This window comes from Medicago sativa, chromosome 6, assembly GCF_051527215.1.
Source record: "Medicago sativa cultivar Bolivia chromosome 6, Bolivia_mono, whole genome shotgun sequence".
NCBI classification, from domain to species: domain Eukaryota; kingdom Viridiplantae; phylum Streptophyta; class Magnoliopsida; order Fabales; family Fabaceae; genus Medicago; species Medicago sativa.
The window spans coordinates 78344557-78369643 of NC_140754.1; the positions used below are offsets into that span (position 1 = coordinate 78344557).

General features: G+C 34.6%; 1 protein-coding gene and 2 pseudogenes across 2 annotated transcripts; 2 read left to right on the top strand and 1 right to left on the bottom strand.

The window, feature by feature from the left end:
* Nucleotides 1–231: 231 nt before the first annotated feature.
* On the top strand, nucleotides 232–3054 carry LOC146917048 (uncharacterized; annotated as a pseudogene).
* A 4452-nt stretch (nucleotides 3055–7506) lies between these two features.
* LOC146917049 (uncharacterized) lies at nucleotides 7507–10402 on the top strand (annotated as a pseudogene).
* An 801-nt stretch (nucleotides 10403–11203) lies between these two features.
* Nucleotides 11204–17296, bottom strand: LOC146917050 (chloride channel protein CLC-c-like). Of its 2 annotated transcripts, none has more exons than XM_085718875.1 (8): nucleotides 17099–17296; nucleotides 15736–15989; nucleotides 15118–15290; nucleotides 14771–14948; nucleotides 14235–14497; nucleotides 13462–13731; nucleotides 12039–13167; nucleotides 11204–11587 (listed from the first exon to the last, which is right to left on the bottom strand). In XM_085718875.1, exons 3-8 carry the CDS (start codon nucleotides 15129–15131, stop codon nucleotides 11492–11494), a joined length of 1950 nt encoding a protein of 649 aa, XP_085575001.1. In that variant the 5' UTR covers nucleotides 15132–15290; nucleotides 15736–15989; nucleotides 17099–17296; the 3' UTR covers nucleotides 11204–11491. The 2 variants fall into 2 exon arrangements, with proteins under 2 accessions (XP_085575001.1, XP_085575000.1); XM_085718874.1 differs by having other exon boundaries at nucleotides 15118–15318.
* Nucleotides 17297–25087: the final 7791 nt, after the last annotated feature.

Here is a 25087-nt window from a genome sequence, read left to right on the forward strand (position 1 = left end):
AATCATCTCACTTTCCACTCACTTTCTACTCACTTTCATTCCTTTACCATTCTTTCCTCTTACTATCTTTCCTTCCACTTTCTTCTCGCATCCAAACGAAGCCTAAGTGTAGCACAACCTAGAAAAATCTAGTGTGCACCGCCACTTTCTACAAGGTGCAGCACCGACTCACTTTTGCTTATGTATTAAGGATTCTAAGCCTATAAAAGGCTGTGTAACTCTCTCTCCATGTGTATCAAGTTTTTATGAATAAAAATAGAGTTCAATAGAAAGTCTCTCCTTTGTTCTTTGTTAGTTTGTTTGTGAGTTTGTGTGTTATATGTCCCATTGATATCACGAAACCACCTGATAGAAGTGTTGCTGCTGCAAATTCGGAAGTCAATTTCAATTCCTCCGTGGAGGCTGTTTCGAATTTCGTTGTTCTGCTGAAGCTTGTATGCTCTGAGGTTCCCTCCGACAACACCTCCAACCATTATTCATGTCTGTTACAAGCACCACCACCAACTTCAGGATTAAGTTTTGGATGGATAACTCCACTCATGAAACGAGGCTCTACAAAAAACCTATCACTGAAAAGGATGTTTGGAAGCTAGACAAATGGGACCAAACAGACACATTAAGTGAAAAGTTCCAAAAGTGTTGGACGTCAGAATTTCAAAGCTCTAACCCTTGGCTTTTGAGAGCATTAAACAATAGCTTGGGGAAAAGGTTTTGGTTTGGAGGCATCTACAAAATTGGTTATGATCTTTCTCAATCATTTGCGCCAATTTTGCTGAACCATCTCTTAGATTCAGTTGGTGTTCTATGTGAGACACAATATTTCCAGAATGTTACGCGTGTCGGTTTTCGACTTAGATCAACATTGGTGGCTGCTATATCTAGAAAATCTTTGAGGCTAACTCATGAAAGTAGAAAGAATTTCTCATATGGGAAGCTTATGAATATGACAGCAACAGATGCAAATGCATTACCGACATTTGTGATTAGCAAAATAAAATTGACAATGGATGGACTTGATTTGAGGACACTGCAAGTCAAGTGGTTAAGGGATCAAATTGGGATGGTTGGTCAATAACCAATTCTTTTTGCTACATCCATACTTGAAAATGTGATGATGGGGAAAGATAATGCCACCAAGGAGGAACTATCATATAAATTGTTATCTAATGTGGATGAAAAGGCCATTCAAGAAGCACCTCCAATTATTAAAGAGACTCCAGTTATAATTGAAGATACTGAAAAGATTAACTCTTTAATGGCTGAAGTCAATAGTTTGAAGAAACCACCAGACCGAAGCAGCGTTCTGGCTCGACTCAAACTGCAGAACTTGAGTACTTATGTTGAGAAGAATGAGCTCCGACCCATGTCCAATCCGCCACATCGACCACCAGCAAAACCGCCGCATCACAGCCGTCACATTGGACTCAAGGAATTACATGTAGATGGGGTTCAGTTCAGGTTTTGCCACAAATCTTACGCTGTAGAGGATAGAGACCAAAAGTTCATAACAAAAGCTGTTGAAGAAGCATATAAAGGTGTTGAATGTGGTGATGGACGCCCATTTGGTGCAATCATTGTTCGAAATGATGAAGTAGTTGTAAGCTGTCATAACATGGTATTAAGAAACAAAGATCCCACTGCTCATGCTGAGATTAATTACTGCTATAAGAGAGGTTTGTCAAAAGCTGGATCAAATTTACCTTACCGACTGTGGAATCTATGCTTCTTGTGAACCTTGTCTAATGTGCTTTGGTGCCATTAATATTTCAAAAATTAAGAGATTGGTTTATGGAGGCAAAGCAGAAGTTGCAGGGGCAATTGAATTTGATACTTTGGTGATAAAAAAAATAGACAATGCTGCTGAAATTGCAGAACAGGTATTTGAGAAGAAAAAGGGAAAATATTATTCAATTTGTAGGAAGATCTACAAAGGTTCAGAGACACAGTCAATAGTTTGGTGTGATAATTATCAAGAGGCTTTTCCAACCTGTAAATACAAGCTTGAGTCCGAATGTGCTAGAGTGAAGTTTAACATGTTTTCCGGAATTCAATGTTATGTCCTCATGTAAGTGGAATCGCGGCAATGATCAAAGCAAAGCATCCCGAATGGAGTCCAGCTGCTATAAAATCTTTTATCATGACAACAGCTTATGTTCATGATAATATTATTCAACCTCTCGGAGTTGTTTCTTCTGCTAAATTTTCAACTCCTTATGATCATGGTGCTGGACCTATTAATCCTAGAAAAGCTCTTGATCCAGGTTTAGTATATGATATCCAACCACAAGATTACATTGAGCTTATTTGCACAAAGAAAGTAAGTACTTCAGAAATAGGAGTTTATTTGCTAAAAGTGCTTTTTGATTCTGCCTTTACTGCGGGATGTCACAAGTACAAGAAACTCACAAGTACTCCTAACTACATAACCAGTGCAGAAGCTTGCATATGTAGGCAAATCAAAGAGCATGATCTTCATTATGCTCAAAATTATCTTTTTGTGAGTGAACCACCAGCCCAACACTACATTCCAATTTCTAGTACTTGTGTGGAATGGGAAAATAAAGCTATAGACCGATTACATGTGCACATGGAGAGCTTTGTCATTGGAGTTCCTTGCCATGATTTTTCAAATATGTTTGTCAAGTGTGAAATTGGACCATGGGGGCTAATTGATCCAACAATTATTTTGTGCCAAGCTTTGGGTGATGATGTGATTATTTACATAACTTTCTGTTCTGCTGATTCTCATATCGCTTGGGTTTTCAAAATTATTAGGAGGCTATATTCTGTGAAAAGGCATGACTCTCCATCCGTCAAGCACTTACATTTCACTCAATGGGATCCTGGAGGGTGGTCTCTTGTTCATTGGAGGTGTCAATGAAGCTCTTTATTAAAATGAGAACTCGGGTCGAGTTCTTTAGAGGTGGAGGAGACTGATGCAGGAGGGTTTTATTAGTAATTTAGTATTTAGCCAAATCTTAGTGATTTTCTAGTACTTTCTATTATTATTTCGTTTTATTTTATTTCGGCCCATGGGTTTGTTATTTCTTTCAATATATAAGCAGAACTTATGTAGCCTAAGAGGACACTTTTTGATTCAATAAAATTATTCGAGATTTTCTCTCAATTCTGGTGGATTCCGGAAACCCTTATTTTGATAGGTTTGTCGCTTGCAACCCTATTTTCGCAAGTTTGTCGCTTGCAAACTTGTTCTTTTCTATCTAGGTTTAGCGCTTGCTAACTCTACGTTTCCGTACTGCGTCAATGAAACTCCACAAAACTCGTGCATCGTACGGGTTAGAGTCTAGTATATATATTATCAAGTAAAATTCAAAAGTTCGAACCCCCTGGACCGAGGTCCTGGCAACACCACTTACGGAGAAGACGCCAAACGATATATTTTCATCTTATCTCATGCCAAACTACAAAATAATTTATTCTTTTCACTTTTCATCTATCTTTCCTTCATCAACCAAACAAAGTGTAAAGAGGGTATAGACTAACTTGTCCGTTTTTTTTTCCTTCTTATAGACTATCTTTCCTTCATTCTTTCATTTAATTTCAAATATATCAGGTAAGTTTATGTTAAGTTCCTTTAACTAATTAAATATATTATTTATTCAATACTCCCAACATTTAGCAAAACAACGATATATAACAAACATGTGCAAGCATTATTTCACTAGTTAAATATGGTGAAAGTAGTTAAATTTACCTATATTTGAGACCAGAATACTTTTTTGTTTATAGTCAAAACCAGATAAAATACATATAGTTTCTATTATACAGCCTAATATATGAATAAGGTAACAATCTTGTAAGATTCACAATACCACTTCATATTTTCCTAAATTAACAATATTATACAAAAAAACTTTTATCATAGAGTTTTTAAATCATCCAAAAAATATAAATCAAACAAGCAACATGAAGAAGAGATTTTATTGACAAAATGTACTACAACACTGATTGGTGTTGACTGGTACCATCAACAATACGTATATTAACAATACATATATTACACTGTTTATAAACACACACCCTTCAAAACTATGAAGCATTTGCATCTTTTAGCAGCATTTTTCCCTTCAAAAGGGTTCTGTGAAGAACTATTGAACTCAATGTATGTAGTAAAAATTTTGATCATCTGCATGCAGCTAAGGAATGCAGTATTCCAATCAAGAAGAAGAATTACGTTTTTCATCGAGATTCTTTCTCAGTGCCATTTGTGATGCTTGATGTCAGGGTAAAGTCCCAAAACATGCTCCGGCATGAAATCATGGCGTGTTAGAATCCCAACAATTGGAGGTCTCTGCAAAGTGTAGAGTTTGTCAGTAAATTTTGCACCAAATGAAACAATAGAAGTTGTAAAATTGTCTGATCTAATTTGGAATCGTCAAATAATGCCGATTTTTTTTTATAAATGTAACATGTTTATGTGACCAACATTACTGAAAAGCGGTGTACCATTTCGCTTCTGTGAAGAGGCTACTGCAGTTTATATTTTGAACAGGTGTCCAACAAAAAGTGTTCAAGAGAAGACTCCCGAAGAAGCATGGAGTGGAAGGAGGCCCTTAATCAGGCACCTCCGAGTTTTTGGATGTATTGCCTATGCTCATGTACCGGATCAACTCAGAAAGAAGTTAGATGATAAAGGAGAAAGATGTATCTTTATTGGCTACATCTCAAATTCAAAGGCATACAAGCTTTACAATCCAGAGACCAAGAAGGTGATTATCAGCAGAGATGTGACATTTGATGAAGGAGGAATGTGGAATTGGTCATCAAAGTCACAAAAGGAGCCGGTAGTAACTCCAAATGATTATGAAGAGGAGGCTGAGAATATAGATACAACACCTGATGAACCAGACGAACCTGATGAGCCAGAAACATCAAACAGAGCACAAAGAAATCGAAGAGTACCAGCTCGACTGCAAGATTGTGTCTTGGGTACTGATAATGATCCATCAGATGAAGAGATTATCAACTTTGCCTTATTTACGGATTGTGAGCCGGTTACTTTTGAAGAAGCTGCTGGTGATGAAAATTGGATAAAAGCTATGGATGAAGAAATCAATGCAATTGAGAAGAATAAAACATGGGAGCTGACTGAATTACCAGCAAACAAGAAGTCAATAGGAGTGAAGTGGGTGTACAAGACAAAGTACAAACCCAGTGGTGAAATTGATCGCTATAAAGCGAGGTTGGTGGCTAAAGGCTACAAACAAAAACCAGGTATTGATTATTTTGAAGTATTTGCTCCCGTTGCGAGATTAGATACAATTCGCATGCTTATTTCACTCTCAGCTCAAAATAATTGGAAAATACATCAAATGGATGTTAAGTCTGCATTTCTTAATGGTACTTTGGAAGAAGAAGTGTATGTTGAGCAGCCTGCAGGATACGTGGTCAGAGGAAAGGAAGATAAAGTTTATAGATTGAAGGATTGTATGGCTTGAAGCAGGCGCCAAGAGCATGGTACAAAAAGATTGATTCTTATTTCATTCAAAACGGCTTTCAGAGATGTCCATTCGAGCACACACTCTACATCAAATTCATTGATCCTAGAGATGTTCTTATTGTGTGCCTCTATGTTGATGATCTGATATTCACCGGCAACAATTCAAAGATGATTGCTGAATTCAGGGAGGCTATGATAAATTATTTTGAAATGACAGACTTGGGCCTAATGTCCTATTTTCTCGGCATTGAGGTCGTTCAACAGAAGGATGGAATCTTTATCTCTCAGAAGAAGTATGCAAGTGATATTTTGAAGAAATTCAAGATGGAGCAATCAAAGCCAATTTCCACACCCGTTGAAGAAAAGTTGAAGCTGACAAGAGAAAGAGATGGTAAAAGGGTAGACCCAACTCATTATAAAAGTTTGATTGGAAGCTTGAGATATTTGACTGCAACAAGGCCAGATATAGTATATGGAGTTGGTTTACTTAGCAGATACATGGAGGAGCCGCGTGTTAGTCACTTGCAAGGAGCCAAAAGGATTCTTCGTTATATTAAAGGTACTCTGACCGAAGGAATTTTTTATGGTAATAATAATGATGTGAAGCTTGTTGGATATACAGATAGTGATTGGGCAGGAGATATAGAAACAAGAAAAAGCACGTCAGGGTACGCGTTTCATCTAGGCACCGGTATAATTTCATGGTCTTCAAAGAAACAACCTGTGGTCGCTCTTTCCACAGCTGAAGCAGAATATATAGCAGCAACCAGTTGTGCTAGTCAAACAGTGTGGCTGAGAAGAAATTTAGAAGTGATGCTTCAGAAGCAAAACACTCTTACGGAGATATATTGTGATAACAAGTCAGCAATTGCATTAAGCAAAAATCCAGTTTTTCATGGACGGTCCAAGCATATTGATATTCGGTTTCACAAGATACGAGAGTTGATTGCTGAGAAAGAAGTTGTGATCGAGTATTGTCCAACTGAAGAGCAAATTGCAGATATTTTTACAAAGCCGTTGAAGACCGAGTCATTTTATAAATTGAAGAAAATGCTTGGAATGATGCAAGCTTGATTTAAGGGAGGCAAATGTTAAAAAAAAGTTAAATCAAGCCATCTAGAATAATGGAGAAGAGATGCAATGTTACAAAATTTGACTTAGTCTACTACTTGCCTATTAAAGATTTATGATTAATCATTAAGTAAAATAAAGAAATATGTAGAACCACCTAGAATAGTTTTTTAACCGCCAATGTAAATTACTTAGCCATTAAGAAGTAATCTAAGGTATCGTTTGTTTCAAGAGAAAGGTTAAGGATGGATAGCTCCAAGGAAAGAAAGTCTGTTGATAAAGCATCATTCCACCGTTTGGCATGTCCATAAGAGAGGATGGAAAGCTTTAATTTGGTGGGTCCCACACCTAAAACCTTTCCTTCTCAAATTGTGCAGAAAGCCTGCAGAAACTTTGCTTTGGGCATCTAACATGCTAAAATGACAAAAACAACCCCACTTATGAAACATTATTTTTCTAAAACGGTGCAGTCTTTTTTTTTTTTTTTGCTTCCTTAAATTATGTTCAATTTTTTTAATATAATGTTCCATTTTTTGTGTGACTATTGTTCCAAAAAAAAGCCTATGGTAAGTTTTTATGGACATACAGAATCAGGTTTATCACACTATATATATACATACATGTATATCATGGTCAATATATATGTCCATATAAATACAAGGGTATTTATGTAAACTAATAATTATACATCTTTCTTTCCTTCCACTTTCTTATCACTTTCATTTATTCCAAACAACTAAAATAATCATCTCACTTTCCACTCACTTTCTACTCACTTTCATTCCTTTACCATTCTTTCCTCTTACTATCTTTCCTTCCACTTTCTTCTCGCATCCAAACGAAGCCTAAGTGTAGCACAACCTAGAAAAATCTAGTGTGCACCGCCACTTTCTACAAGGTGCAGCACCGACTCACTTTTGCTTATGTATTAAGGATTCTAAGCCTATAAAAGGCTGTGTAACTCTCTCTCCATGTGTATCAAGTTTTTATGAATAAAAATAGAGTTCAATAGAAAGTCTCTCCTTTGTTCTTTGTTAGTTTGTTTGTGAGTTTGTGTGTTATATGTCCCATTGATATCACGAAACCACCTGATAGAAGTGTTGCTGCTGCAAATTCGGAAGTCAATTTCAATTCCTCCGTGGAGGCTGTTTCGAATTTCGTTGTTCTGCTGAAGCTTGTATGCTCTGAGGTTCCCTCCGACAACACCTCCAACCATTATTCATGTCTGTTACAAGCACCACCACCAACTTCAGGATTAAGTTTTGGATGGATAACTCCACTCATGAAACGAGGCTCTACAAAAAACCTATCACTGAAAAGGATGTTTGGAAGCTAGACAAATGGGACCAAACAGACACATTAAGTGAAAAGTTCCAAAAGTGTTGGACGTCAGAATTTCAAAGCTCTAACCCTTGGCTTTTGAGAGCATTAAACAATAGCTTGGGGAAAAGGTTTTGGTTTGGAGGCATCTACAAAATTGGTTATGATCTTTCTCAATCATTTGCGCCAATTTTGCTGAACCATCTCTTAGATTCAGTTGGTGTTCTATGTGAGACACAATATTTCCAGAATGTTACGCGTGTCGGTTTTCGACTTAGATCAACATTGGTGGCTGCTATATCTAGAAAATCTTTGAGGCTAACTCATGAAAGTAGAAAGAATTTCTCATATGGGAAGCTTATGAATATGACAGCAACAGATGCAAATGCATTACCGACATTTGTGATTAGCAAAATAAAATTGACAATGGATGGACTTGATTTGAGGACACTGCAAGTCAAGTGGTTAAGGGATCAAATTGGGATGGTTGGTCAATAACCAATTCTTTTTGCTACATCCATACTTGAAAATGTGATGATGGGGAAAGATAATGCCACCAAGGAGGAACTATCATATAAATTGTTATCTAATGTGGATGAAAAGGCCATTCAAGAAGCACCTCCAATTATTAAAGAGACTCCAGTTATAATTGAAGATACTGAAAAGATTAACTCTTTAATGGCTGAAGTCAATAGTTTGAAGAAACCACCAGACCGAAGCAGCGTTCTGGCTCGACTCAAACTGCAGAACTTGAGTACTTATGTTGAGAAGAATGAGCTCCGACCCATGTCCAATCCGCCACATCGACCACCAGCAAAACCGCCGCATCACAGCCGTCACATTGGACTCAAGGAATTACATGTAGATGGGGTTCAGTTCAGGTTTTGCCACAAATCTTACGCTGTAGAGGATAGAGACCAAAAGTTCATAACAAAAGCTGTTGAAGAAGCATATAAAGGTGTTGAATGTGGTGATGGACGCCCATTTGGTGCAATCATTGTTCGAAATGATGAAGTAGTTGTAAGCTGTCATAACATGGTATTAAGAAACAAAGATCCCACTGCTCATGCTGAGATTAATTACTGCTATAAGAGAGGTTTGTCAAAAGCTGGATCAAATTTACCTTACCGACTGTGGAATCTATGCTTCTTGTGAACCTTGTCTAATGTGCTTTGGTGCCATTAATATTTCAAAAATTAAGAGATTGGTTTATGGAGGCAAAGCAGAAGTTGCAGGGGCAATTGAATTTGATACTTTGGTGATAAAAAAAATAGACAATGCTGCTGAAATTGCAGAACAGGTATTTGAGAAGAAAAAGGGAAAATATTATTCAATTTGTAGGAAGATCTACAAAGGTTCAGAGACACAGTCAATAGTTTGGTGTGATAATTATCAAGAGGCTTTTCCAACCTGTAAATACAAGCTTGAGTCCGAATGTGCTAGAGTGAAGTTTAACATGTTTTCCGGAATTCAATGTTATGTCCTCATGTAAGTGGAATCGCGGCAATGATCAAAGCAAAGCATCCCGAATGGAGTCCAGCTGCTATAAAATCTTTTATCATGACAACAGCTTATGTTCATGATAATATTATTCAACCTCTCGGAGTTGTTTCTTCTGCTAAATTTTCAACTCCTTATGATCATGGTGCTGGACCTATTAATCCTAGAAAAGCTCTTGATCCAGGTTTAGTATATGATATCCAACCACAAGATTACATTGAGCTTATTTGCACAAAGAAAGTAAGTACTTCAGAAATAGGAGTTTATTTGCTAAAAGTGCTTTTTGATTCTGCCTTTACTGCGGGATGTCACAAGTACAAGAAACTCACAAGTACTCCTAACTACATAACCAGTGCAGAAGCTTGCATATGTAGGCAAATCAAAGAGCATGATCTTCATTATGCTCAAAATTATCTTTTTGTGAGTGAACCACCAGCCCAACACTACATTCCAATTTCTAGTACTTGTGTGGAATGGGAAAATAAAGCTATAGACCGATTACATGTGCACATGGAGAGCTTTGTCATTGGAGTTCCTTGCCATGATTTTTCAAATATGTTTGTCAAGTGTGAAATTGGACCATGGGGGCTAATTGATCCAACAATTATTTTGTGCCAAGCTTTGGGTGATGATGTGATTATTTACATAACTTTCTGTTCTGCTGATTCTCATATCGCTTGGGTTTTCAAAATTATTAGGAGGCTATATTCTGTGAAAAGGCATGACTCTCCATCCGTCAAGCACTTACATTTCACTCAATGGGATCCTGGAGGGTGGTCTCTTGTTCATTGGAGGTGTCAATGAAGCTCTTTATTAAAATGAGAACTCGGGTCGAGTTCTTTAGAGGTGGAGGAGACTGATGCAGGGGGGTTTTATTAGTAATTTAGTATTTAGCCAAATCTTAGTGATTTTCTAGTACTTTCTATTATTATTTCGTTTTATTTTATTTCGGCCCATGGGTTTGTTATTTCTTTCAATATATAAGCAGAACTTATGTAGCCTAAGAGGACACTTTTTGATTCAATAAAATTATTCGAGATTTTCTCTCAATTCTGGTGGATTCCGGAAACCCTTATTTTGATAGGTTTGTCGCTTGCAACCCTATTTTCGCAAGTTTGTCGCTTGCAAACTTGTTCTTTTCTATCTAGGTTTAGCGCTTGCTAACTCTACGTTTCCGTACTGCGTCAATGAAACTCCACAAAACTCGTGCATCGTACGGGTTAGAGTCTAGTATATATATTATCAAGTAAAATTCAAAAGTTCGAACCCCCTGGACCGAGGTCCTGGCAACACCACTTACGGAGAAGACGCCAAACGATATATTTTCATCTTATCTCATGCCAAACTACAAAATAATTTATTCTTTTCACTTTTCATCTATCTTTCCTTCATCAACCAAACAAAGTGTAAAGAGGGTATAGACTAACTTGTCCGTTTTTTTTTCCTTCTTATAGACTATCTTTCCTTCATTCTTTCATTTAATTTCAAATATATCAGGTAAGTTTATGTTAAGTTCCTTTAACTAATTAAATATATTATTTATTCAATACTCCCAACATTTAGCAAAACAACGATATATAACAAACATGTGCAAGCATTATTTCACTAGTTAAATATGGTGAAAGTAGTTAAATTTACCTATATTTGAGACCAGAATACTTTTTTGTTTATAGTCAAAACCAGATAAAATACATATAGTTTCTATTATACAGCCTAATATATGAATAAGGTAACAATCTTGTAAGATTCACAATACCACTTCATATTTTCCTAAATTAACAATATTATACAAAAAAACTTTTATCATAGAGTTTTTAAATCATCCAAAAAATATAAATCAAACAAGCAACATGAAGAAGAGATTTTATTGACAAAATGTACTACAACACTGATTGGTGTTGACTGGTACCATCAACAATACGTATATTAACAATACATATATTACACTGTTTATAAACACACACCCTTCAAAACTATGAAGCATTTGCATCTTTTAGCAGCATTTTTCCCTTCAAAAGGGTTCTGTGAAGAACTATTGAACTCAATGTATGTAGTAAAAATTTTGATCATCTGCATGCAGCTAAGGAATGCAGTATTCCAATCAAGAAGAAGAATTACGTTTTTCATCGAGATTCTTTCTCAGTGCCATTTGTGATGCTTGATGTCAGGGTAAAGTCCCAAAACATGCTCCGGCATGAAATCATGGCGTGTTAGAATCCCAACAATTGGAGGTCTCTGCAAAGTGTAGAGTTTGTCAGTAAATTTTGCACCAAATGAAACAATAGAAGTTGTAAAATTGTCTGATCTAATTTGGAATCGTCAAATAATGCCGATTTTTTTTTATAAATGTAACATGTTTATGTGACCAACATTACTGAAAAGCGGTGTACCATTTCGCTTCTGTGAAGAGGCTAATTCACTCTGGATACGAGTAAAGATTTTCAATCATTGATGAGAAAATCAAGGATGTATAGTGATGACTTGCATGTGATATTATATTTCGATTTTCTCATCAGTGGTAGAGATTCCGTACTTTTATCAGTTAGATGTTACATAAAAAAGCTGAAGTACGAAATTCCAATACCTGATGAGAAAATTATGAAAGTTTATTTTAATAAACCTGTTACGTGTTAAGCGTGTGCATGTTATATCGACCAGTATTATGTATGTGCAAGTAATATCATACCCCTTGGCTCTTTGGAACAACACACATGTGTCTGAGTCCATGTTGACGGAAAAGAATAGCGGCTTTAGCAAGTGACATCGTCTCAACCACAGTGTACGGCGATGTATTAGTTATTGGATGAAGATCAACATACATATCCAAATCTTCATCTTGGATATCTAAGTCCTCTAGTTTAACTCCCTTTCCTGATCCCGCCTTTCCAAAATCCAACACAGAAATATTCTCTAAGATACTCGGATTCGCGTAAACCTTCTCTCTGGTAAAATTTTTAGCCTTTAATAAAACTAGTAAATAAGACCTCAGTACGAGTCCACACAACTCTGGTGCATCCACGAAAGGCGGTTCATCAATGACCGGAAACCCATTGTGCCCTGTAGTATTCAAAACATGTAATATATTCCCAACCTTTTCGATGCCAGAAAAGGTCATTAATGGACCCGAGACAACATCACGCGTAGCTATATTCCTCATGTAAGGTTCGGCATGTGCTTCCAAATAAGGAAGTCCTTTGATCTTCAAGATTTGATCATAGACACCTTTGTTGAAGATATCAGCCACGGATTTTGAGATCAATAAGACCAACATCACAAGTGGAAGTAACAAGAGATCATTAGTGAGTTCAAGCAATATAACACAAATTGAGACCGTCATTCTCATGGTGCCACCGAGCATGGAGGCAGCTCCTAGGAGAGAAAAGAATCCTCTGTCGAGTTGTGTGATCGGTTCGAAGAGTCTACTGACAACGCGGCCGTACGCAGCTCCAGCAAGTATCACAGGTATGAAAAGTCCAGATGGAACAGCAATACCATAAGTGAGTATTCCAAGAAAGTAAACAGTGGCAAAGAAGATAAACAAACTTGAAATATGAAACTCTTTGGTTATCTTAGGACTGAATAGATTACGAATAGCGTCGTCGTTGGTGTTTAGAAAGAGGGAAGCGAGATCGTTGTAGTATCCCGGTGGACATTGAAATATTTTGTATTCTCCTGATTCGTCAACAGAGGGACATGGTACCTTTGAATCGGTAGGACAAGGGATACAGTTTGCAATCCATGGTAAGAAATAATAACAACATGATGTCAAAAGAGAAATTGCAACAGCAAGAGAGATTTTGAAAAATGGACCTTTTCTGCAACAAAAAGAAAAAGATAGAACCATTAGTTATGTTGCTAATACACTAGATTAGACTAAGCATGTTCGGATCGACTTATTTGAACTTATCGAAACAGCTTATGACAAGTCCATACGTTGTTTTAAGCTTATTTCTATAAGCTCTCTATAGAAATTGCTTATACATAAACACTTATACGATAAATGTTTATGCTATAAGCGCTTAATTGAGCTGTTTATCCAAACAGGACTGTGATCAGAAAGAAGCAAGTAAATTGACGAAATAATATTCAACTTAAATGTGAGGACATACTCATTGATGATGCTATATGTACGGACGACCTTATCGACAAGGAAATTATATATGCTTCCAAGAATACCAGCAACAGTTCCCAAGACTATTACTGCTACTATGTCACCGGCACTAAATTCTGTTTGGGGTGAACCAACATCATACAATATAAGACCACCTTCACCAAATAGTCCACATTTTCCTGTTGAACAAAACTGAATTCCAGCTCTTAAAACAATAGCAACTACTGCTGTAGTAAAAAATGACCTCCAAAGAAGAGCACTCCTCCACCTACATATATGCGCCATAAGAAAGAATATCAGTTTTCATGCCATTCAATTTTACCATCTTAGAATGTTAATTTTTTACACATTGATGGTCGTATGATTTTAAATTGCAGTCTGCAGCTGCGATTATGGAAATATTGAGGTCTCAACAGCAATTTCGACTGCATCAACCGAACTTTCATTATTATAAAAGTTGACAGCGTAACTGAAACTGAGGGTCCAACTGCAATTTAAAACCATATTTCACATTATCTATCACTACTCATGTCATTACTGTTTAGTTTTTTCTTTTTCCTCGAACTCACTCACTTTCAAAGAAAACTAGATTCTGGTTTTTAATTAACATCTTACACAGAATCTTAGAATATAATTATGTTGCTGCTGACAAAAATGTTAGAGATTAGTGAGTAATTTTTTTCTTCTATAATAACAAATTTACAATTTAAAAGATACCACAAAGTTGAAAAAGAGAGAGATAGATAGATTAATTTTAGCATAAATAGATACCAAGAAGCTGCTTCTTCAAGGGCAAAGAGGACACCACCTACTGGAGATCGAAAGGCGGCAGCGACACCAGCAGCTGCACCACAGGTAATCATGTCTCGTCGGTCTCGATCGTTTTTGAAATACCTAAGCCAACTCCAAGTCAAACCATACTTTTTAGATCCGCCCTGGCCCAAAATAGAAGCTATACATGCTCCTGTATGAACCATAGGTCCTTCTTTTCCCACCACAAATCCAGCAGACACTCCAAGGATTGAACCAACAATCTGAAAAGGTTCAAATCATAAGTTTTATATGGAAACATAATGTGTCTCGAGAAATAAAAGTTTGCATTTTGTGCATACCAAAAAAAGAAGACTTTAAAGGAGACATAGTGTCGGTGTAAAATAGCTTTATACTAATATCCAACAAGAGTTCATGATATGGCCACATAACACCACTTTGTATTAAGAAAATAATGTTCATTCTTCACTGAAAATCATTTTCTAAAACGAAACTGTGATATTTTATTAATTTTCAAATGTTCAAGTATTACTCACCTTTACAAATAGGGTGGTTGGGGCAAGAATAGAGTGAGCATCGATGCCGTTGAGATATGCTTTAACCTCTGGAATGCCAGAGCCTGCTGCTGAAGGAGCAATGAAAGCACAGAGTGCTGCAGCCGCCGCTGCTAAAACCATATTGAGACCAGCATATGCTAGAAAAGCCTCAAAAAATCTGCACTACAACCACTATTCTTGAGAATATATGAACAATAATCGGAACATTGTCATGTCGTTTGAATTCAAGAGATATTTGAACTTAAATTGTCTATATATTGTGGTGTCGTTCAATTCATGTAGTCGATCCTGAATGAACATCAATATGTGATTAAAAGGAAGCTCACCTTTGTTTAGACATGAGATCGGTTGTAAGAGTCAGCTTGAAACCAGCTATGTTCTCGACAGAAATATTATTGAAAAGACCAACAAGTGCAGTTCCTAATCCAATAAGAAGAGCAAATACCCATTTAAGTACCACATATTGGAATATCTGAACCTTCTTCCTGGACCTCCAGTCCTGATTAAACATTTCATTATCAAAAACCCTGAAAATTACGGAATAAGTATACTTACATCATCACTCTTTCCATCAGTATTTGATATTTCAATACGTTAAAAATCTCTTTGAAGTTCTCGCTAATCGTTATTCTTATCGGCTGATACATAATTATAAGATTTCAAAAAGCTTTGTTTTTGACATATCACCGTGAATTGATTAATTCATATAGTTTTGTTATTAAAGCCCTGTTTGGCTAAGGAACTTTATTAAGCGCTTGTAGCATAAGCAGTTATCCTATGCTATTTCTTTAAAAAAGATAAAATAAAGTTAAGCTGTTTCAAAAGAAGCTTAAGTAATTTTCAAAGATATCATGAAGTTTAAGAAAATAAGCTGAAAACAACGTATGAATATGTCATGGAGTTTAAGATTATATGTTGTACAAAAGGAATTGAATGTTGCTTACTCATAATCAAGGCTTTCAATAGGGCAAAGGTTGGAACCAACTATAGCAATCTGAGACGTAGTGTTAATCCTCTTCACAAGAAGTGGTTCTTGATACGTCATGTTCCTTTCGGAAAACTGTGACCAATACCTTCCAATTTGCTCGTCATTCCCATCCAAGCTACCGTCATTTTCTATATCATGCACATCGTCACCATTATTTACATTTTCTTTATCCATCTTTGCAGCAACTTCACCTGATGACGCCATAGGAACCTAATTTACAACAAATCCATCAGCAATCTGAAACCACATCCTAAGCATGTGATCAAAATTTCATGTCAATTAACAATTAACATTCGACAATAAAATACAGACTTTTTTCCAACAACTTTCTTTGTAGTCACCACAATGTTCAGCATTACGCATATGAGAAAACTAGTTTTGACCCGAAGTTATCAGCTATGAAACACTGACACAGACACCAGACACAATATTGACAATCTAATATGTCGACACCAGTCAAAATTTGAGAAAATGAAATTATTGAATGTGTCACTGCCACATGTGTCGATGTCGTGTTTAACACCAATACCAACAAGTATCGGATGCTGCACATGCCTTCAATCTAAAGTGTCAGTGCTACGTAGGTTATCAAGGAGTATAATTCCGACTGCTATTCTGGAAATGGTTAAGTCAGCTTACAAATTGAAAATAAGCTGAGTTATATACACATGGATTCTACTGCTAATTCATAATGTTCTGAACTCAAGTCTGTTGCACGGTGCAACAGACTTGAGTTCGAAACACATAACATGAGAAAATATGAGCTCACTACAGGACTAGAAAACATCACATCAAACCGTGGCAACTAGCTGCAAGGTTTTAAAAAATGGTCCGGAACCGTAATTGTAGCTGTGATGTCAAGTTTTTAATTCATACTTTCAAAACCACATCAGACTGTAATTGTAGCTGCATCAATTGTATTCAACAAAAATTCTCCGCGATATCAAAGATCGTCTATATACGACCAGTGGCCTCATCAGAAGTATTTAAAACCTGGGATCAGCCAATTCTAGTAGCTTATCAATGAAGAACATGAGAAAATAACAACAGTAAAAACTGTAAGAAAAACAAGGTGGGCCATACATGATCCACCAATTGGTGCAAGATCAAAGTTCAAACCCCTTATGTGTGAATCCAATCCAAACTGTTTTATCACTTGAAAAATTGAAATTTTCATCAAAAAATATAATTAAAAACAAAACTTTGTTTACACAGATTAATGTCTTACTCCAACAAATTCTTCATGCAAAAAATCACAGAAACCATATAAATTAAACTAACATAAAATAAATGAATCTGAGTAAGAAATATATACATACACTAATCAAAGGTGTGTTTGGTTGTAGTTTCTGAACTTCAACTGAAAAAAGCTGCAAAGCTTTACTTTGCAGTAGCCAATAATAATGTTTCTGAAGTGTTCCAATTTACAAGATCACTTTACAAAGTCCAAGAAAACTCTATAGTTTGATGGAAACATGTAGTAACATAAAACAACCTCAAACAGTTCAAGAAACTATAAGGACAATGTTTCTCTCTCTGTCTATAACATGCAATAGCTGCCACAATATTTGACTAATTTAAGGAAATAAATAAATAAAATAAAAATGTATTTTTTTTTTCTTGTTTAGGAAAATGAAATAATTGAAAAAATTATTGGACTATTGAATGCATAAAGATAGATTTGAATTTACTTCAGGTTGTTTGTTCTTATCCTATCTTTTAATTAACATTATTAGTAAAATAAGAGTGTTACATTAAAATAGCAATATTCCTATCACCACAAAAAAAAAAGAGCAATATTCCTATTAATTTATGTATGAGAGACAAGAAAGGAATACCAAAAATAATCTAACTATGAATAATTTAAAAAAAAAAAAAACACGGTACATTGACACGTCAACACCGATAATAATTTAAAAAAATCATATAACTCAATGTAACTATATGTATTGATGTCGGACACTGACGTGTGTCTGACACTAGACACACTTAATCCGAAGAGTATATATGTATTATTATAATCCAACAATGGCTAGACTTATTATGGAGAATTCGTAATTTGGACCCCGATTAGTGTATTTCAATGTTCATTGAGTTATCAAATTAGATGCACATAGCTGCATTTACAAGACTCACAATTTAATAAGTAATTTAGTATTATTTGTCAAAAAAAAGTAATTTAGTATTAATTTTTTTAGCTAAAAAAATTATATCTTTCTAGTAAAAAAAATCTTTTATGAAGGAGTGTTTTTTATAAATAAAAAAAACAAAGTAATTTTATTTTAAAGAAGTAAGTATTTATATTGCTGATATTATTCTGAATGAAAGGTTTGAAGCACTAGTAAAAAACTAATTTTTATTATAAATTATTTTTTACTCTCATTAGTGTTTATTTACTACTTTTTATTTAGGGAAAGTGTTTATATACTACTTTGATCACAATTATATAATACTTATCAAATACATTGATTATTCAATAAATTTAAAAGATGAAATGTTTTTTATAATTGAATAAAATTAAGTCAGAAAATTGTACTTTTCAATATTCATTCTTTTTTTGACAAATCTATTTTAAAAATAAGATAACATTGCAAATCTTAATTGAACACAAAAAAAAAATGAAAGAAGTATAAGTTATGTTTGGCATGAATGTGAAGATGGAGAGAGATTGGTGGCACGATGTCACGTTTTTAACATCCACCCAACATTTGTCCAAAGATAAGTTGTTCCCTGCACGCAAAACACTCTCCTCTCCTCTCCGCCTATTGCTTTTTACTTAATCATCATTTGACACTTGGGCATTGAATATGACTTTTTTGTAGTCTTCTACTTCCACCAGACCACTACTAATAATCTAATCAAATGCTCCCTCATGCTCATTCTAGCAATAGTCGTTTTAGAGTTGTGCGCGTTTAAAAAAAAAATTACCAGTTGATTCTAATGGTAAATTTGGTTTAATTATTTACAAAATTTTAGATGAACTTTTTTTTTAAATACACCTTTCATTAATATTATCAATGTATCTTAAAATATGAAAAATTAACAATAAATATATCTATATACAATGAACAATTTGGTAAAACATACATATATTTATGATAAATTTATTACTTCAACAACTTTTTTTAATATTCGTATTTTTTGTAAACTAGTCTTATAAAAAGGATCACATGGAGTATCCATTTTTCAATTATTTTTTTTAGTTCAATCTATGTAGTTTTTCTTTTTCCCACCAGATTTTTCAACCAAAGTCACATACATAACATAAATGATCTACAACTTAATGCATTTTCCTTTAACTCTCAATACTGATATCATTTTCTATTAACGATGATTAGATTAGATGATACGAGTCTCTTTTAATTTAACTAATGTTTTTAGTTCAAATTTAACATTAGACATGCAGTAACGTTAAAACTCTTAGCAAAAGTTTATCGTTCATGTTGGTCCTACAAAGCTCGAGAAAAATATATCATTTTCTAATGTACTCCTTATCCTACCACAACTAGAGAACTGATTCATTCCGGTCAATCTCAATTTTTTCTTACATTTGCTATAGATTTTCATATTTTGATACCATTGGTGTTAACATATATTTATAGATATTCCATTTTTTCCTTCCATTTTCATGGTTAAAACTTCTATCTTCTTTATGCACCCAACAAAATGAAATAGCAATATAAATACCCATACCCAAATTCAGGACATGAAAATTATTATTTCACGTTGAAGAGAAAAAACAGTCATAGGAAGCATTTGATATATATAGTTAAGTGCATGTTTAAAATTAGATCTTTGATTTTTTTTGTAGTGGTCGGGGTTTGAACCCCGGACCTTGCATATTTTATACATTGTCCAACCAACTGATCTAAGTTCACGAGGACATCTGTTACATTTTTTGCCTTAACATTCATGTTTAATATCTTTATTTTGATCAAGATTTTTATAGTTTCATAACATACATGTATACAATTTCTATTCTTTACACAGTTTTTTTACTAATATGTGTTGTCTAATTCATTATAGGACCACCAAACAAAATAGTTTAGTCCTTTACCTATACAATAAGAGAGTTGCTTTTCTGACATAGAATACTTCCAATTGACACATGGAAATGACCATATTGTCCCTGGCGGTAGTTAACTACCGCTGAAAAACACGCCGGCAGTTAACTGCCGCTGGGACCCATCGGTTGTTAACTACCGCTGGAAACCTTCTCAAATCCAAATGCACGCACCACTCTGTGACCATCAGAAAAACTTCATTTCTATTTCTTCTGTACACTTCCTTCTCCATTTTCCAGAACTTCCCATCAATCCTGTTTCTTTCTATATCTTTAAAATCCCTTTGTAACCACATACCATTTATTCATTTGATTATGAACAAATTCAAAATTAAATAAAAAAACCAAAAATGGTAGAAATGTTGAGAAATTATTAATTGAATTGAATTGAATAGAGGGGAAAAAGGAAGAAGATGCCACTGTTATTGAAGTCGGAAAGAGTGAACAAAGAGAGAGCAGTTGAGAGTGAATTGAAAGAGTAGATTGCAAAATTGTTCATGGGTTTGTCCCAATTGATGCTCGTGGGCTGATCCCAGTTCAATTCCATGGTTCTCGCCGAAGCCTAAATCATGATTATGGTACAACAAGCACCCACGTCAAAGGAGGAAATTACGGTGAGGTTCCACTTTCCATTCCAATTCCAATAAAGAGATTAAGCAATTCACCCTTGAGTTTTTGAAAGAAATAAGCAGTATTACATTCCGTGAACAAGTTTCAGTGTCACATAACAAAAGAAGAAGTGAACAAGTTTTCGTAAACAAGTTTTCAATTTCAGTCTCAAATAGAAGAAGAAGAAGAAGAAGAAGAAGAAGAGGGGGTTGTTGGGGGATGAAAAAGTGGCAGAAACAAAGAAAGGTTGTACGGTAAAGCAATTTTCCAGCGGTAGTTAACTACCGCTGGTCCTCAACGGTAGTTAACTACCGCTGGGCCCTCAATGGTAGTTAACTACCGCTGAGGGCATTTTAGTATTTTCCATGTGTCAATGTGAACTTCTCCAGGTCAGAAAAGCAAGCTTCATACAATAATAATTTGCAAGAGATCTCACACACGTTAGATCTTTTACCTCCAGCCATTTAAATAGAAAATCTCACTCAATAATTTAAAAAATGTTTCGGTTAATATAAAGAATTGGACCGTCATGTTCACATAAATATAAATAATAGATCAACTATGAGGATCCAAGAGTCAATGAAGAAAATGCAGAAGAATTGAATCTTATAGTTTTTGGATTTGTCTAGCTGTAAAATAAAATTTCCCTTTGAATAATATATCTATGAATAATGAAAGTTGTCCAAATTATATATTTTTGTATATATACCCTATTTTTGTTTTGTTTGCTTGCTTGAACATGTCCAACAAGTGAAGCTACCAGGCTGTTACTTGTATTTGAGTGTCCTATAATGTGTGTGAACATGGCGAGGGACCTTCACCCCCAATCTTAGGCATTTTTGTTGGATTTGTTCTTGCAAAATTGCATCATAATTTCTTTTAGATGGATGAACGAAATGAGCAAAATTGCAGGAACATGGTTCGAACCCTAATAATGACGTCTGACCTTTTAACATTTTTGTCACTTGAGTTATAACTTGTAGATTTTTTCTATCATAATGTTGTGTCTGTTATGTAGTTTTTGTTTTCTTCTTTTTCTACCTTTTTTATACATCAATTTTTTTCCTCTCTAAAGCTTATTCTCCCTCTGCTTATGATCATTAAATGATAATCTACAAAATAGTATAAAAAAATGATGTACTACAAGTAATGTTTCGGTACTTGGCATTATTAGATCCGATTCGACAACAAGAGGACCATAATTTAAGATAAATAAAAAAATTAAAGGCTTAAACACCTTTTTGGTTCCTTATCTTTATTTCAGGGTTCATATTAGTCTCTTATTAAAAAAAATGCAGATAGATCTTTTAAGTTGTTTAATTGGTACCATATTAGTCATTTTCATCCATCAAATGCTAACGACGTTAATTGCACCATACGTGACATGTAAGTTAGCATCTCATTCTTCCCGCTTTACCCATTCTCCTATAAATTAAAATTAAGGTTCATTGGAACTCGTATATTCCAAAATTCTTCACCCTAACTTAGAGATTGCAACCAATCTTATTCTCTATCTGAACAAATATGTCAAATTTTGAAGTTCCATATCAGCTTTCCTTCCTGAAATCTTTGAATAATGATGCAGAGGGTGGATCCAACACAAATTTACATAGATCTTGAACAAAAATTATTAAATTCAGTATAATGCTTATAAAAAAAATTATATATTTTTCTCAAGAAACGATCTTTTCTAAAAGACAAAAGCATACAGATAGTTATTTGATTTACAAAAATAATCGTTATTTTATTTATTTAGAAATAAAATGTATCTTATTATAAAAAAATGACTTAATTACAATTTTGATCCCTCTATTTTCGCTCACTCCCGAAATTGGTCTTTATAAACCTAAGAATACTTGGATGAGATGATAATGATCTTTTTCAACTTAATCTGAGGTCTTGAATTCGAATTCAATGATAAAAATGAAATCGTGTTATTCTCTTCATTCTGAGAGATTAGTTTTACACCTGCACATAGAGATACCAGGTGTATACAAAAAATATAGTATCGTATAAGCTTCATACAAAATTTGTGACAACAAGGACGGGGAACATCAAGGCAGCAACAAGTTCTACGCAAGTGTGATGGCAACGCCCACAACGAGGGAGACTTGAATGTATGTAGATGCTTTGTTTCCTATTCAACAAACAAAAAAGCAGGTGTATATATGTGCTTATGGGACAAGCAAGGAGCCTTCATGCTCGCTAAGACTATGTGGTTATCTCCAGTGTATCCAGTTGAAATGGGCGAAGCACTTGAGCTATATCATGCCGTAAAATGTGTCATCGATGTGCAATTTAGCAATATTGACTCCAAAACAGTTGTGAGTGCCTTCCATGGCCGTCCCAAGGCATAGTTCGGGGGTGTGGTGGCCTAGGTCTCATGCCTGTAAGGGGGCCAATTTTTTTTATTTGGGGGGTGTATATAGAAACATTTGTTTCATTGGGGGTTGATATAGCAAAAATTGCAAAGAGGGCCCAACTATTTATCAGACTTTAGCCCAGTAGCCCTTCACCCTTTTTATTTTACAACTCAGAACATTTCATTTTCATAGCCCAACGCCTTCATTTTTACACCCCAACATTGGCCAAAACATTAAACTTAGAATTAAAACGTAAAACCCAAAAGCAACACGCAAAAAGCAAAATTAAAACGCAATTGTATGAGTCTATGATGACCACCTAGTCATCGTGATAAGGCTCTGAATAAAAACTGTAATTTCATTTGTTGATTTTAACATTGATGTGCACAACAACTTTATGTCCATGAATCAATGGATCAACATGTAGCATAGTCACATCTTACCTTTCAACGCACAAACTTGGTATTTGTTATGACACTATGTGTAGTTCTACATAAAATAAACCATCAGAGTACATGTATAAATACTGAATTCCTAGCATGAATCTAAATAATGCAAAGTTATCTTCATAAATTATAAAGTATTGTTCTATGTATGAAATAATAGAGTGAAGTGTGAGAGTGTTATAGAATAATGTATAAAATAAAATTGAAAAAACGTCTTTGTCCTAAAACTAAACTGGGACGAAACGGGTAACCCGAACCTGATTTCTCCATGTCTTGTCGTTGTTTATTTTTTTGACCGGATCAAATCCGAACCCTTGTGTACGAGCCATGATAGATTGCAAGATCGGAGCGAATTCTGTACACCCCTACCAACATGTATAACTCTGCATCTTGTTAATGAAATTGTTAATATGTTTTTGGTCCCTATAAATATCTCAAATTTTCATTGTAGCCCCATTAATATTTTTCTTTGACTTTTAGGGTGTGTTTGTTTCCATAGAGAGAGAGAGAGAGAGAGAGAGAGAGAGAGAGAGAGAGAGAGAGAGAGAGAGGGAGATTGTGAGAGGACAGAATGAAAGTGGAAAGGAAAGTTTTCCATTGTTTGGAGCAACATAAAAAGGCATAGGAAAGAAGAATATTGATGGGCCCCACTCAAAAATGGTTTCCGTGCTGGTTTGTGCGGAAAGGGTGTAGAAAACCCATTCTTATGTTGAAAAGTCACAAATGCCCTTGCTTTCAAATTGTTTCCAGCGCTTTTTTTAGTGTAAGTATCGTTTTTCTTTTTGTGTCAGGTTTTCATCTTTTTTTTTTTTTTTTGCCATTTCTATGTTTTCTTTTTTGTATTTTTTTTGACATTATGTTCTATTTTTGTATTATATTATGATTTTTTTTTGACGTTTATTATGAATTTATTTTTTCTTAGGGATATTATAAATATTAATATAAGTAAATACATATCAATTTAATATATGGGTCGTTATCTAATTTATTATGGACAGAGAACTTGAGAAATACTAGTATTATGTTTAAAATGTCCAAAATACCCCAATTTTTATTATTTATTTTTTATTAACGTATTTTTTTGTTTAAGGGTACTTATGTCAATTACTACATTTAGGCCTTTCTTTCCTCCAACTTTCTATTCCACTTTCTCTTGTACCAAACAACCAAAACAATCCTCTCACTTTCTACTCTTTCTCTTTCCTTACACAATCTTTCCTTTCTCATTCTTTCCTTTCACTTTCTTTGCGCATCCAAACAAACCTTTAGTCTTCCAAAAGATTTTCATCACCACTTTTGGTCCTTGCTTTTAAGTCAACTTATGTGTATCATTCAAAAACTTGAAATTTTATGTTTTTTATGCTTAAAAATTCATGGTTTGTTAGTTTTGTTTATATTTTGGAGAGATTCTTATAATACTCTAAACATCCATGTAAAATCTAATTCATAAATTTGAAGGGTATACATGAGCTGAATTAAAATCATGGACCTAAAATGTGGGTGAAAGATTTGAACAGGTAGAAAGCCTAAAACGAAAAAATGGGAATATTTATAGAAGGGTATACATTAGTTGACTTAAAATCTCGTAAACTTTATATTTTTAGAAGGACTAAGACGGAAAATTAGAATATTTATAAGGACCAAAAACATATTTAACCATAACTTTAAAATAGGTGGTCTATTTCATGAATTCATGAAAATAGGGGATAAAAGTGTAAAAAAAAAAGTATAATTTAGTCTAAATATTTTCAATTAACATTTCAAATTGAATTTAACTAGTATATTGTGCGGTGTACAATTATTTTACTCATGTCTTCAATGATGTGT